Here is a 15,565-nt window from a genome sequence, read left to right on the forward strand (position 1 = left end):
GGAGGTTCAGTGTAGGAACTATGAGGATGGAGGAGGTTCCTGGTCCTGGGGTATAACCTAAAACTATACCCTGCTGGGGGGGAGGGGGGTGTTGCTTGTGGCAGTGCAGTCCTCAGGAAATGTCACACCTGTGTTTCCCCAGTGAAAGGCAAAGATGGGGTGCCAGAAAGCCTCAGCTCCTGCTGCCTTGTGGGTGACCCTCTGCCTCCCCCCAGAGTGCCATGAGGTGGCCAGTCTCCTCCTGGCTCCAGTTGGGGCCCCAGGTGGAGGGTACGGGTGTGTGGATGTGTGGTCCCAGGCTTGGACATGGAGGAGGAGGCCACAGTGGGTCCCACCTGTCTCTCTGGGCCCCTGTGCAGCTGTCCCAGTGTTGCCGGCCCTAGGCAGTTGCCAGCAGCACCCAGTGCAGTGGTATGGCCCAGAATCAGCAGCTGCATGGCAGAGGCAATGTCCTGCAGCACATGCAGGTACAGGGCAGGCTACCGGGGGCATACTGCAGGTAGGTGGCCCTGGCTCTGCTGCCCAGAAGTTGCCTGCAGGTGGCCCTGGGGTGCCGACAGGCCTGCCTTGGGGCTGCAGCAGCCTGCAGCACCCAGCTGGCCTCAATGGCACTGCCCTGGCAACCATGTGGTAGTGCAGTGCTAGGCAGCAGTGCAGGAGTTCAGGCAGGAAAGTGCAGCCCAGCTGTGGCCTGCCCAAGGAGACACACAGGGCCTGCAGTATCCTCAGGGTGCCTGTGGTGTGTGTCCCAGGCCCAAAGTGTCTGCAGGCTTTTATACCCTGCAGACAGGGGCTGCTATAAAGGCAGCCCAGCCCTGGAGCAGGAGAGGCTCCTAGCCTGTAGCCCTTAGTCTCACCTTAGGTTGGCTCCTGGTGCCTAGGCAGACCTGGGAATAAATTTACTCCTGGGTCACATCTACACGTGCACTACTGTGCATTAACTAATCCCACTTAAATTTGCAAGTAGCAATTTAAATGGGATTAAGAGCTTTTACTACGCAGTAAGAACATTCACATGTAGATGTGTGTGCATACTGCACAGTAAACTGCATTCATGCACAGTAACGTCTTGTGTAGATGCGCCCACTGAGTTTCAAATATTATCTGGGTGAGGCAAGTCTAGAACCTTGATCTGTTACTTAAGGAGTTTGTCCCTTAACCACCAGGTTAAAACATGAGAGAGTCTGCCTCTTCCTGGCCAGGTATGTAGCCACAGACCTACCTGTTTAGAGCACCACACACTGAGTAAGCTCTGTTGCCATGGGGATGCTTACACATCCACATTGCACAGGTAATAGAATCACACATTGTGCATAAACACTAAAAATGCCACTTATACAGCTGGGAAATTGCTGTTTAGGCATGGAAAGGGAAACAGAACTCTGCCCATCACATCCTTTGCACGCCCATTTCCTTCTGCACAAATGTGCAAGATGAAAAAAAGGGCTGGAATATGAGTGAAGAATAAGCTTGTCTGCAGAGATCTGGGATTAGACATATGAATAAGGATTTTAGCTTTGTTCATTTTTGGTCTTAGTATTGCTACTAAAGCAAGAGCAATTGGCTTCCCTATAGTTCTGCTCTAACGCAGGATTGTGATCTCATGCAAACATTGCAAAACTCTAACTTTTTCCAGTGGGGCCAGGATTTCACCCAAACGATCACATTCCATGGAAAGGCACAGGGGCAGAGTAGTTAGGGTTTCTTGTTATGGTTCTGAGGCATGAATTCAAGTCCTGATCTGAACTCATGCCAAAAGCTGGACCCAGCTGACTTGGCAGTAAGGGTACATGGTCAGTCAGACTGAAGAGTCAGAGGTGGCTAGATACGATGCTGGCCACATTACTCCCTTAACTAGACTAGCTCAATGGGCAGTTAGGCTCAAATGAACCTTCAGATATCCTCTTCTGTTCTCAGTTCCAATTCTCCATAAATTCAGAGTAACTTCCTACATTTTGATGCATACATTGTGGATTTATACCAATCTAACAATAACAACAAAAATAGATCTTTTTTTAAAATGCTAAGATTCTATTTTCCTTATTCAGTAGGTCAGAGTCTGCATGACTGATAAGCTTGAATCTATATAACATGATATAGATTATATAGTCTTAGAAGAACAAGGTCTTACACAAAGGTTCTGGTGATGCACAAATTTGCCATATAGAAGTTGCTGAAAATTGTTGCTTTTCCAAAAGAATACAAGATTTTATAATATAACTCTATTCCTTTTTAATTCCAAGGTGAATGTTTTAACACTTCTAAAAAAAGATGAGTGTGTATGCCCTTCAAAGTAATTAGCAAGTTTCAACAGTGATTGGTACAAAACAATTATTGTCATTGATCAGCACTGAACAGATAATTTTAAACAAAGTCATTGTGTGCTCAGCAGATTACAGCTTGTTAACGGGCAAGTTCTAAATGACCTCTTAAGCTAGTCAAATCAATGATGCATATTCCTCATTAAGTAACATCAAAATGTAAGTGGTCTTATAAATAATGTTTATTTTAAGCACTAAAACAAATGGCAAAACCTTGATATATCAAAAGCCATCTGCTCATAGAAAGATTTTCTTTTTGGGGGTTACTTTTGTTGTTGAAAATTCATAGCAACTTTAAATCTTCCAAAAAATAAAGAGAATAACATATCACAATCCAATATTAAAAAAATAAATAAAACTGATTCCTAGAAAATAAATTGCAGATAACAAGCCTCTATTTTGAAAGATTTTTTGTGATTCAATTTTTATGAAGATGAGATTAACAGTCATGGTTAGGGCCAAACATAATCCAAGGAGAGCGACACGTAGAATGACTTCTGAACACAGATGCTATGAACTTACCTTAGCTCTGAATGTTATTTCTAATATTAGTGCTAGGTCTTAAGCAATCATTGCAAAATTGAACTGAAGAGTCTGATGCTGTTATAATATAAATCATTAGTTGTACAGAAGACATTTAATCCACTAGTTACATTTAAGTTTTAAGCTAAATTTAATTTTAAAATAACTTCCTAATGCTGACAATATAATGTGTTTTAACATTACAGGGCTGACGGACAACTATTGTACTTCAGTTTTCTACAATGACTTCAATAACTTTACACTAGCACAAACTGGGGTAGTGCAGTAATAAATCAGGTCCTGCATCATCCATCCCCAAACTTAACAGGCTGCATTTTCATAAATTTCATAGACATTAGACTTGGAAGGGACCTCACAAGACCATCAGGTCCAGCTCAACATACTGCAGAGGGGCTGGCTAGGGCCAAGGGTGCTCCAGTGCAGGGCTAGCTGGCAGGAGGCCCCTGCACTGACTCATGCACCAGCCAGCCGCATCAGCATCTACACATGTGCTGCTGTGTAGTAAAAAACTTTGCAGCAGGATGACACTTTTATTTACAGGTACTACCCTTCTGCAGAGTTTATTAGTTTACTCCAGCTTCATAGCCCTGCTCATATAAACACCAAGATATTTACTGAAGCACTAATTAGTCTACTCTTTAATAAACATTTCATGTAGATGCACCCAATCTGTACCAATCTAATCTCTGATCATGGGGGAAAATTCCTTCCTAATCTCAAATATAGTTATTGGTCTGACACTGAGCAGAGAAGCAAGGCACTCTAAGAGGAAACCTCTGGATTTGTGTTCCAGTGAAAGCACTGGCACACCCCAGTCAAAATTCCAAGCCTTGGCTGCATCAACACCCAATGTTTCTGAGGAGGTAACCCACCCCCGATAATAAAAAAACCCTTGATATCTATAGCAACAAAAGGGAGAAAAAAAATAATTCCTGGACCCATGTGGCAACTTGCAAAATCTAGAAGCATAGGAAAAACCACAGACTCTTCCAATTAAAAAATAAAACAAGCATACCAGCAAGCAGAGAATACCTGCAGTTGTGGAGCACAGGGGAGAGAGGGGAGGGGCAGCAGCGGGGGGGCACGGCAGGACTCTTTACAGCAGGAAGCCTGCAGCCTCTGTGCCTCCTACTGCAAGCAGCCCCACCCTGTACCGTCCCCACCTCCATGGTCCAAGACTGCACGGCTTCTCTGCTTTCCAGTAAGTTTGGGGGGGTTTTTGCAGCGAGCCCACCAAAATCATGGAGCCCACTGTTTTTCAGAGTCCACATGAAATCATGGTTTCTGCAAAAAATCATGCAATTCTGAATTCGATAGGCTCCTAATTATTATATCTTGGAATTAGATTTGGTATTAGACTTGGGTATGCAGACTTGGGTATGCAGCTGTTTATGAAACCTGGTTCTGAAACTCTTTCTGAAAGACGCATCTGACCAATATCTGAGCTGACTTGTGCTTTCTTACTGAATTCAATTCCATATTAGTAGAATATTTAGCCTACTTCCATGTGCGTTTAAAATAGTTAACTAAGCAATAAACTAAAACAAAAATGTAGGGCGATTAGAGCCTACTGGCAATGAAAGTGGGATTTCCACTAAATATGTAAGGTGGCTGCAGAAAGTAAGGTTCTGTTCCTTCAAAGAAGCAGCACAAAACTAGGGAAGTGGGAACTAAGAGTGTTCAAGTCACCTTGGGCAGACAAGGTTCCTTGGGTGAATTTGATATCTTTTATTAGACCAACCCAAATAGTTGGAGAATAGTTATTAAGCAAGCTTTCAGGTTCAAAAACCCTTCGTCAGGCTAAGGAAGTTTCAGCAGTTGGTGTGTGCTCTTCCTGGACAGAATGAAAAGTAAAGGAGCCAGAGGCTGGGCTGGAGAGTCAGTTGCCAGGCAGATTATAATGTGTCAAAAATCCAGTGTCTATGTTTAGTCCATGATCTCTAGTATCCAGGAGGTTGATGAAATGGAGTTCATAGGCTCATCTCTGGGAAGTCTTGTGTAAGTTTCCCTTGAGGATCAGGACTGAGAGATTGGAGAGAGAGTGGCCCTCCTGTGAGAAATGTGCCCCCACTGGTAATTGGGTATTCCTGTCTTTGATAGATTTCCAGTGTACATTCATTCTGGTGAGCAGTTTGTTTGGTCTCTCCTACATATCTTCCATCAGGGCACTTGGTGCATTGGATGAGGTATACTACATTCCTGGAGGTGCAGCTGTAAGATCCAGGGATGCTGATGGCTCTGTTGTGGGGTGTAGTAATTGTTGGGGTGGTGGAGATGTGTTGGCAGGTTTTGCATTTCTTGTCAGGGCACGGTCTGGATCCTTTTGGTGTGTTCTGGGCTTGAGGAAGTTTGCTTCTGGTGATGAGGTTGGCGAGGTTCGGTGCTTGTTTGAAGGCTAGGATGGGTGGCTCTGGGAAGATCTTTCTAAGAATAGGGTCTCTTTCTAGTATGGGTTGCAGTTGTTTGAGGATTTTTTGTACGGGTTCGAGGGAGGGGTGATATGTCGTAACCAGCGGTGTGCGATTTGTGGGGGGTTTTCTTCTGTACTGCAGCAGTTCTTCATGTGGTATCCGGGTGGCTCTTTCAAACGTGCAATCTACCTCTCTGGAGGAGTGTCCTTGCTGGGTGAAAGCCTTTTTAAGATTGGTGAGGTGGCAATCCCGGGTGTTCTCTTCAGTGCAAATGCAGTGGAACCCGAAAGCTTGCTTAATAACTATTCTCCAACTATTTGGGTTGGTCTAATAAAAGATATCAAATTCACCCAAGGAACCTTGTCTGCCTATGTCCTTAGACCAACACGGCTAAAACCTACACCCCTGCAAGTCACCTTTGTGCTCCCACTCCTGAGGTGCTCTGGGATCTGAAGAATCCCTAGTGAAAGTAAAATTGTCCTGGGGTCAGCCGCAAGTGCCCTGGGCTAAGCTATAAGAATCACTAGAGCTCTGCATGTTGCAGTCCTCCCCTGAAGATAATTTCTGTGCTGAAACTTGTGAGAGCATCCTCAAAAAGCAACCTTACACTGTCTTCCATTGTTCTTCAATAAGAGAAGTCTTCTCGATACAGACATGGGGATTTTTAGGACCTTTTGTACTGCTTCAGTCCTTTCATATAAAAGAACCAGAATGAGGTCCCATTATACAATGAGGTCCCATAGAATGATATGGGAGGTCCCTCTGTATTATGAGGTCCCACAGAATGATCTGAGGGTAATGAGGACCTCAGTTGAAGAACAAATTCCATACTTAAAAGTTACATGGTTGTTTACATGCAGTTTCCAGTAGCCCAAGAATGCACGGTTGCACTATGCTAAACATAAGTATAATATATACAGTGGACTTTTGCAGTTTTCCCTTTGATAAACCCTATTTGCATTTTTATTAGCGTACAAGGATGTTTCCATTCTTCTCTGTTTAAAGAATCATGGATGACATCATCAATGAGGTCAGCACAGTTGTGATGATGTGTTTAGTCAATTAATTTGTACTTGCTGTACTAACTGGGTGACTGTCTCTGTAGCAATACAATAAACAAATTATGGAGTCATGCCCTAACATGTATCTTTTTACTCCCCTACAACAGTTGATGACATCATAAGAACATGTGTTTTACCAGGATTGCAAGTATATGGATGTGTATTCACACAGGCACGCATATATGCACATTTCAGATTTTTTTTAAATTACCATATAGGTTCAAGCACATTAAATATTTAAAACAGACAAAGATTTACACACGCAATGTCTATAATTTTCAAACAGAACCCAGATTACTTAGTGTAACTTTAATTTTTAACTATATACTATTTCCTTCTGGTACCACCAGCATATCAATCAAGTTTATATTATTCTGGTTTGCTCATTTTATTAAAAGCAAATTCGGAGCACAATTGACTTTTCATTTGTTTAACAAGTGAAGAAATATTTACCCTGACAGCCATTTCATTGTAGAAATTCATCTTCATAATAAAATATGCTGTCTGTGAATCAAGAAAAAAAGAGATGGCATATATTTCAGTTACACAAAGACAGTGCTCCTATTTTTACATATAAAAGATAAGAATCTTTATACATAATACATAATAAGAGTTCTAGGCTTAGAGAGAATAAAATCAAACTTTGTATTGAAGAGATAGGCTTCCTAATACATAATGCAGGCTTAACCAGAAAAATCTATGGTAGTCAAACTAGGAGCTAATGGAGATATATGATCATAAAATGCTCTCCGCTGAGTTTGATAATCAATGGTGCTCTACTGAGAGTAGAATAACAAAGCAGAAATATTCACAAGTGCTGGTGACACGTAGTATTGTATGATTTATTCACTGGGGTTCTTTTAGCCAAAACTCACAGAAACATAAAAGGAATTCATATTTCAAGACGTCTGGTTTAATGAAAAATTCAAAGAAATGCTGTCTTCAGTCGAAATCGTTCAAGGATACGGATACGGTGATGGAGCAAAATTGTGCCTTCCAACCATCTGTACTAAATGTTATGTACTTAGCCGCCTCCCGAGTAATCCTTGGGAATTTTGTTTCATTTAATATTCATTTTAACATCATAAAATCATAAATACAATGATACCATGTTACAGTGAATCCCCTGATATAGAAAACATTTTCTGAAGTTCTGGTTTCCTTCCAATAAAGTAGAATTCCTCTCCTCATGAACGAATCCCCTGTTATACAGAACAATCACTTGGCAGCATAGGTTATTTTAATGGATACATCACTTTAAACTAAGCTTTCACATCTGTTCCGCCCTCTAATTACAAATGCAAAATGAACATAATTCACAGTTGTATCATAAAAAGTAAAATATAAGTACTTTAAATACAAGTGTATATCCTTTATTTAGCACAACATGCAGCTTTTATGTTTTTCTCATGTTTTAGAGACAAATCAAAGGCAAAAGTGCTTTCCCCTGATATAGTGATTTTTTTCCCCCATGGCAGAGGAATTCACTATAAAAGGGTTTCACTGTAATTAGTGTTATTTGAATTGCCTAGTCTGATCCAAAGCAAATTGTCTGTGGAGAGCAGCAGGACTGGATTATTTATCAACAGTCTGGGCAATTAAGAAACAGTTGGCTGCAATATGTTATTTACAAATGAACACAATGATGCTACTTCATTTTAAATTCTCTTTCTTCATTACATTAAGCAAGGCATAATTCCTGCAGTTTAATTGAGGTGCATTTTAAATGCTTATTTTAATATCATACTGCTTCACTAATAATATAAACAGAAACAATAGCAAAGTGTAATATTTTATACAGAAGCAAAATTCAGGGATTCTTATATATTAGATTGAAACAAAGTTTTATTTTCTATGTACAAGTATTTCAAGCAGAAAACTCAACCCCAGACTTGTGCATTAGAACAATTCGTGTCTTCTAGCTTAATTCTACTCCATAAATCTTTTCTGAATGACATTAACCAGACAACACAACAATGAAATAATGTGTCCTGGCCTAAGAATATTCTGAAGCTGTTAGGTTAAATAAATTCAGTATTGCTTTACCACACTCAACTTTTCTTAACTTGAAAGAAATACAAAAGCAATGTGGGACAACCAGTTTATGAATTACATTTCTAATGGTAAGTAATCATGCTTGGAAACCAGGGTTCTTTTTATGACTGGTTAAACTGAGTCAGGATAGTTTGCAACACTGTTTTGGTACTTCGCCTGATATGCTGAGGGCACTTACGGCTACAAACAAATATCACTTTGTCCCTTAAGAATTTTTTTTTCCCAGGACGGGAAAAAGTGCAAATGTTCAGACATTGCTGTTCCTTGTCACAGGAAAAAACCTTAAAAAAGGGATAAGAGATGCTAACAGTTTATTCTGTGTTATCACCAGGGATCCAGGTTTTCTGTTTCCCACTGAAAAATGGAAAAAACCACAGATTTTGCCTTTTGACCAAGAAAAATGCAAATTTTTCATTTTAACAGAGAAACACATGGATTTTCCACTTTTGCAAAGAGCTCTCTGCAGGCTGGCAGAGTTCCAGCCTGCAAGGGGCTGGGGGGAGTGGGAGGAGGGTGGTCAGGCAGGGGACAGCAGCTCCTACAGGTAAGTCTGGCTGGTAAGGTGGGAACTGAAGCCCCCATAGGGAGGGAGGGAGTTGGGCAGGGCTGGGGCTGCTGCCCAATCCAGGTGGTGCATGGGGCTTGGGCCCCAGGGCCAGAATGCACAGGAGTAGAGCCTGGGCCGGAAGTAGGATGGAGCTGTAGGCAGCTTGTCCATGGGGTGGAAGGAGGTGGAGGTGGTTCCCAGCTCCTGCATGCACTCCTGTGTGGCAGGGCAGAGTGGACTGGGGTGGGGAAGCTCCTTGCCTCTGCAAGCCCCATGCCACCCTGGTGAGGCACCTCATGCCCACCTGGCAGCAGTGGGGGCAGGAGTACAGGGTTGTGCCCCTTGCTGCTGCTGGGCGAGCAGGGAGTGCCTCACCAGGGCAGCATAGGGCTTGCAGAGGCAAGGAGCTTCCCCGCCTGACCCCACTCTGCCCTGCCGTGCCAGGTCCACTGGACTCTGTGCTGTCACTCTTGCTCTGATCACAGAACTCTACTGCCCAGAGGTGACCAACCCAGATGACTGCTCCTACACATTAGCTGCCTTGCATAGCAACTTCCCAGACATTTCGCATGTTCATCACTGACCCAAAATCAGCATTGCAACCTGTATCCACTGAATCAACTTCAAATATCACCAATTGCTGGGCACCTCCACCCACCCAACCATCCAGCTGCTGGGGAAGTCTTCAGACCCAGTGAAGTCATCAGATATACGTTCATGCTCCTGCCTTCATGGCTTCTCAGACAGCCTGAAGCATCATACATGGCAGCTACTGGACCAGGGAGGAGGTAATAGTTCTCACTGCCATCTAGGGTGAGATCGAGGACCAGTGTGGTGGTTCCACTAAAGTCACTGAAACAAGATGGTCTATGAATGGATCCTAAAGGAAATAGTGGCCTGGAAACATGATTGTGAGTGCTGGTCCAAGTTCAGGCAGCTTATCACAAAGACACAGGATGGTAGCTGCATTTCAGGTACACGCAGGGTCTTGTGTACCCAAAAAGAGGAACTGTTCTGCATTTTCAGTCAATGACATGTTGTTTCTAAATATGCAGTGAACACAGCGGCCGTGCCACCCAGGAGAGTGATAAGGACTCTGATGCAACTGTGGTCAAAGATAGCCCTTCGACAGGTCAAATATAGGCGGTTGAACATACCCCTTGCAGGCCAGCACAACAAGCTGGACAATGAGCCACATTGTGGATTCCCAAGCCATCCTGCTGATCTGCATGGACTTACTGGCTATCCACTCAAGCCATGTGGACTCTGAAATGGACCCAGGTTCAGACAACAAGAGCCTGGAGTTCCCTGTCCTCCCACTGTCTTTAGCATCCCTGCCAGCACTCTCATAAGAGGGAGCCTGTGTCCCAGAAGACAATGCTGACAACAGTACAGATCCTGATTCTGGCAGTGGTAAGTGGCAGCCCACTGTTATGGTTTGTTAAAGAGAGGATGAGCAATTGGGGGTGATGGGCGAGGAGCTGGAGTACTCCCAGTGGAACCTGAATGGCATGCTGGCTGGCTGACCCTGTAGCTTCTTTCCTCTTTCTCCCATCCCCATGCAGAACTGCAGTTAAAGCCTACACTGAAATGACATGGCTGCACATGGGGACTGTTCTGCTATGCCCCTCCTTCCCCCATCCTCCATGTGACTGTGGTGTGCTAATAGTACCACTTCAATCATAATGGGTGATTCATGGGACCCACCCATTTTTTTTTGGAGGAACAGTTACCAAACAGTCATTATGTTGTAGGTCCCACTTTATGTTAGACAGTAACTGATGCTGTTTAAGGTAACTGACCACTTAATGCCTCATCCATCCCCCTATGAAAAAACATAATAGCAAGAGTGCATAGCTCCAAGTAGCCTCCCTGCTGTCCCTGGCCTCATGCCAAGAGCTCAAAATAAGGCACTAGTCCTGCTTCACACCTGGATGTCAGGACAATGCACCACTCTCACCCCTACCTTTTGCCAGTGCCAGATGGCATGCAAAAGACAAGAAGCACTACACAGCTATTGCTAAGAGTACAAATGAGATGCTCAGGGAGTCCATAAGGGTTGAGCAGGAGCCCATGGATCATCTTGTATCTACTGTAAACCTGCAGACAGTGATCACCCTACAATTTCACACACAAGTAGAACCATCCGGTAGTCCCTGAGGGCACATATTGCCCCCAGGCTTTACTGTCCCGCGGGGGTCCTCCATGGCTTGAGCAGGAGCAAAAGCAAGCACCTCACAGTTGTCAGGCAGGCAGACCCTGCAGCCTGAACAATCTAGTGGTGGCTGTCACCATCCGGAGATATACCACATGCAACTTTCATGCGCCACTGCTCATTATCGAGGTAGCCATGATGATCAACTTCCACCAGTCACTACTCATCTCCCTAGCCCAGAAACACTTCTTCACAGTGAGGAGCCATTCCTACATCTATCCAACCACAATTTGCTAACCTGTAGGCAAACACCTTCAGGGAGGCAGCTCTTGCCATGGATGTAGCTATGGACCAACCATGGTTTGGCAGTGAACCCATACTTCTCCCTGACAAGTACTGCTCTTTCACTCTTAGCACCAATGGAAATAGTCCCGGATGCCATCAGGGCCCACCAATGTCACCTTCTCTGCTTAATTTCACTTATGAGTTCATAACACTGGTCCAGCACATTCCACAAGGCAATGACCACACATGGATCTATAACAGCCAATGGTGGTGGAAGTTCCAGGTCACAGCCAGTGGTGGCAGCACAAATGCAGAGAAAATACAGGCAGAAGGCCAAGGGCCCAAGTTGCGCAGTGAATCACACCAAAATCCCTCCCACTGGTGTGATCACACCAGTGAATCACACCAAAATCCCTCCCACAAAAATTTCATCACCAACAATTTGAATACCCAGTGGGTGCAGAATTGCCCAGCGCTGGCAGAATCAATCCAAAATATACCACTTTAAACATTATTTTTAATCCCTCAATGTATAAAGGATAACAAACTACAGTAAAAGCTTTGTTATCTGGCACCCACGGGAATTGGAGGGTGCTGGATAACAAAATATGCCAGATAACTGAGCGGCTTCAACAGGCGTCTTTGCCTATTTGGGCCGCTGCCTGTCCCGCTGCGTTTGGGGTGTTTCTGCCCCTCCCGCCGCATTGCCACCCATCCCTCAGGCCCTGAGGGACAGGGAGGGGGGACCCGCACAGCCTGCTATGCCCCTGGGTCATGGGGGCTTGGCAGCACAGGCTGCTTTCCCCCAGGCCGTGGGGGCTCCGCAAAACCAGAAGTGCCACGGTGAGCACTTCCGGTTTCACTTTTCCCTTACAAGCCCTTACAAGCTGGCATGCCAGTTAACAGAGCATGCCGGCTTGTAAGGTGCCGGTTAACACAGCTTTTGCTGTATAGTCTTATTAATTTTCTTTTTACTGTTTTGTTCAAAAATCCCTAAAGTTTCCATGTACAATTGAGAAGTGATTAGTTGGTACACAGGTCATTTTTCTCATCTTGAGGCCTCTCAGTGGGTGCATCTACGCGTGACACTACACTGCCATAGCAATGCGCTATGCTGACACAGTGTCCACAAGCAAAAACCGTGATGCCATAGCTACATTGCCATAGTGATGCACTCCCTTGTTATAGCATATCACTATGGTGATGTAGTGCCTAAAAATAACTGTGTGTGGTGTGCACAGTGCAGTATGGGCTGCTACTGCACCATCTTTTAGTACTTCCACAAGGAAGTACTAAATGATGGCACAGTAACAATAGCACCATAGAAGCACATGTAGATGCACCCAGTGTGACTACTGGAGAATAGTATAAATCTACTGTTGCTTCATGGACCATGTATTGCCCTTTAACCCATTGAGTAGCACTTACTCAAGAAGACTTATTGATAGGCACTAGTCACCACTAATAAGGGTTCTTGAATTTATCCTTAAAATAGTGCTGAGGTATGCTGTTCAAAGAAGTATCCAAATAAAAGAAGCCACAGTTCTCATTAAAGTTAGTAACAAATATAGTCACCATATGTAGTGCTGAATCCTAATTATGCTGTCCTGAAACCTTAACATTTCTTTTGTCTTAGAGGGCATTTTTTTGCACTGGGACAAGTGTTCTATGCTGACTTATTGTAATAACAGTAACAATACTAACACTAGTGATATTGATAATAATCATATTACTGCTAATAATAATAGTCCCTTCCTGCAGGTGATGAGATTTTGAGGCCCCAGTACCTGCATGATAACAAGTGTGATCCCAGATATAGCACGTCTGAACTTTACCATGACCTTAACATTCCTGAAAAACCTTTATTTTTCCTAACATAGCTATATTTTAAATACAATAACAATCAACACTTGCTTGCAGACAGACCATGTAGATTTATCAATCTAATTAGTTAGCTTTATTTACTGGATTTGGGCAGTTTGATGGAGGAGACACATGAATAGTAACAACTGAAATACTAGTAGTGATGCACATATGGACAGCAGATCTGATGAGCCTGAGCCTTTGTTATTTTCCGCATCAGTGCTACTTACATTTCACAATTTTGCATATAATCATTAAAATGATTTATTATCAAGTAATTATGGGTATTTTGTGCATATGCTTTGCCTTGTTTGCTGGCAACAGATACCAGTCTAGTCATTATCATCAGACAAATTTTGAAATTACCAATTTTTGTCTAAAAAAACCTATCGTGTCAAATGTATCATTGTGTTTAATTAACATTAAGTCATTCAGACAATTGTTGAAGGAGTTTAACACACTTTTTTTCTACAATTTTAACTTAAATATTGTCCTTAATTACTAAGACTTTTTTTCTAATATTGTTAGTGGAGCCAGGCCAGTGGTCTAGTAAAGGCTGTGTGATATGTTACTACACAAGGAATCCAAGGACATAAAGGTCTAAGGAGCAATGAATGAGGAAACCTATCTCCACAAGCAGAAACAAGCAATTTTTGTATTTGATTGCAGAGCTGACTGAGAAACTATACAACCAAATTGTGAAAACTGTCAAATCTAGTCCTCCTTGGTAAAAGAGGTGTAAGCACAATTTAGCAGGTTTAAGAAAGATGCTCCCAAGCTCACCACTGTACAACTGACAATCCTTATGTGGAGCTCTTGTTTTCCTATAAAGCATTGGTTATTAGCTACTGCCAGAAACAGGACAGATGTATGCTCTAATCTGGAATGGTAAATCATATTTTACTGTGTTTTAAAAGTGTAGAGTGGTAGTTTACTTTATAGCTCTCCACCTTTATTTGTTATGTATTACTACCAAAAAATTCAGAGCCACTGGTTTCAACTTTTCTGATCCTTTGTTGCACTTTAACAACTACAAAGTATTCTAGGCAACTCTAATGTGAAACTATTCCAGCAAAAGGCAACACTGTAAAGAATTACCCAAGGTAGGTCTTTGTGTGCTGCCACCCAAAAAAGAAGCAATGCAGCTAATTAGCCTATCCATAGCATCACAGCAAGGTGATTATATTGTTTCCTGTTTCAGAGAGAGGGCATTTGGAGTTTGACACAAATTAAACGGTGTGGTAGAATTTCTAGGAGTTTTTAATTGATCACTATCCAAGGTAAAAAGCATAAACATTCTTGGCAGCAGAGGCCAGAACTGAGTGTTCTTTCCTCCCAGTATTTTCTCTGCCCTCTCACAGAGTCACATTCTTTCTTTTTCATTTTCACTTCATGGAGAGTCATTAGGCAGCAAAGTCTAGGGCAGTGGTTCCCAATCTCAGGTCACGACCCAAATGAGCATTGTGGGGGAAAGGTCGGTGGCACCGCACACAAAGGACAAACCACGCCATGTGTCGGGAGGTCCCCTGCCCTCCCGCCCCCCCTCCCCGGGCTGCTACTGCACTCTGCTCCCAGCAAGAGGTCGTGGCAAAAAAAGGTTGGGAACCACTGGTCTAGGGCAAGTGCTCTTATTGCTAGGCTACTAGACAAAACACAGGCACCATTGCTGCTGTCCTAACCTGTTGATTTGGATCCCACTCCTTTCACTGCGGTAACAAAGTAAGTGGAAGCAGTAAATGGAGGCTCCTTAGGTGATTTAGATTTGAGTCATAGCCACTTGTTAGAGTGGAACCCAAATGAAGTGTCAGCATACACAGATTGGAGTAATTTGAAGGTACCTTGAAAAGTGTGGCCCATAAGGATGATTCAAGGTTTATTAAGATGTACAATCTTTGATATACAGTATGTAAAATATGATCCTTTCTTTTCTTTCTGTAAATATTTATTTTTCTACAGAAAGAAAACAATTTAGTTTCAGTAAAGTTAATAAAGAATAAATGAATAGCAAGTTAAAAACTACTGTAATATAAAATATTAATATAACTTCGTAAAGCAGTGAAACAGATGAGTGATTAAAAAATTTACCATTGAGTGTTAAGGGCAAAGTATTCTTCTCTTAATTTCCTAGGCCTTCTAACAGAGATTTAAGCTAGCGTGCTATCATACATTTCTGCTATCTTCAAGTCCGTCAAGGGAATTAGATTGGCTGTGATCTGCTGTGTGCCTCAAGGCAAAACCTCAAATATTTCAAGGTTCATTAAATGAGAAATTTAAACCACTAAAACACAGAACAGATATGTAGAGACACTGGCTTATTTTATTTT

General features: G+C 42.8%; 1 protein-coding gene across 1 annotated transcript in view; it reads right to left on the reverse strand.

Annotated features, from left to right (window-relative positions):
* The window catches only part of SPATA17 (spermatogenesis associated 17), a 169,010-nt gene that overhangs the window by 136,309 nt on the left and 17,136 nt on the right, over positions 1-15,565 (reverse strand). Inside the window, exon 4 of the mRNA XM_006265047.4 lies at positions 6,790-6,840. Coding sequence (XP_006265109.2) covers positions 6,790-6,840 — 51 coding nt within the window. The remainder of the gene's footprint in view (positions 1-6,789; positions 6,841-15,565) is intronic.

This window comes from Alligator mississippiensis, chromosome 1 (genome assembly GCF_030867095.1).
Source record: "Alligator mississippiensis isolate rAllMis1 chromosome 1, rAllMis1, whole genome shotgun sequence".
Taxonomy (NCBI): Eukaryota; Metazoa; Chordata; order Crocodylia; family Alligatoridae; genus Alligator; species Alligator mississippiensis.